Genomic DNA, 270 nt, shown 5'->3' on the forward strand with positions numbered 1-270 from the left:
CCCCCGCCCCCCCCCCCCCCCCGGGGGGGCTGCCGTGCCTCCCCCCCCCCTCCCCTGCCTCTCGGTGGCTTTCCAGAAGTAGAAGGCTCCGATGGCCCCGGCCAGCAGCAGGAGGGCTCCGGCGATCAGCACGGCCGCCCCCGCCTTCAGCAGCCGCCCCGGCCCGGGGGGGGGTCCCGCCGCCGCCGCATAGGCCTGCCGAGAACGCGGGGTTCGGACCGAGGACACCCAAATTCCCACACACGAACACCCACCCACGGCCCTGGGACC

The 270-nt window shown here is 76.7% G+C and overlaps 1 protein-coding gene across 1 annotated transcript in view; it reads right to left on the reverse strand.

Moving 5' to 3' along the window:
• LECT1 (leukocyte cell derived chemotaxin 1) overlaps positions 1-270 on the reverse strand; it is a 23,475-nt gene that overhangs the window by 12,257 nt on the left and 10,948 nt on the right. The window contains exon 3 of the mRNA XM_010576667.1: positions 58-262. Within this exon, the coding sequence (XP_010574969.1) occupies positions 58-262 (205 nt within the window). The remainder of the gene's footprint in view (positions 1-57; positions 263-270) is intronic.

Source organism: Haliaeetus leucocephalus, unplaced genomic scaffold (assembly GCF_000737465.1).
Source record: "Haliaeetus leucocephalus isolate CR32 unplaced genomic scaffold, Haliaeetus_leucocephalus-4.0 Scaffold32, whole genome shotgun sequence".
Lineage (NCBI taxonomy): Eukaryota > Metazoa > Chordata > Aves > Accipitriformes > Accipitridae > Haliaeetus > Haliaeetus leucocephalus.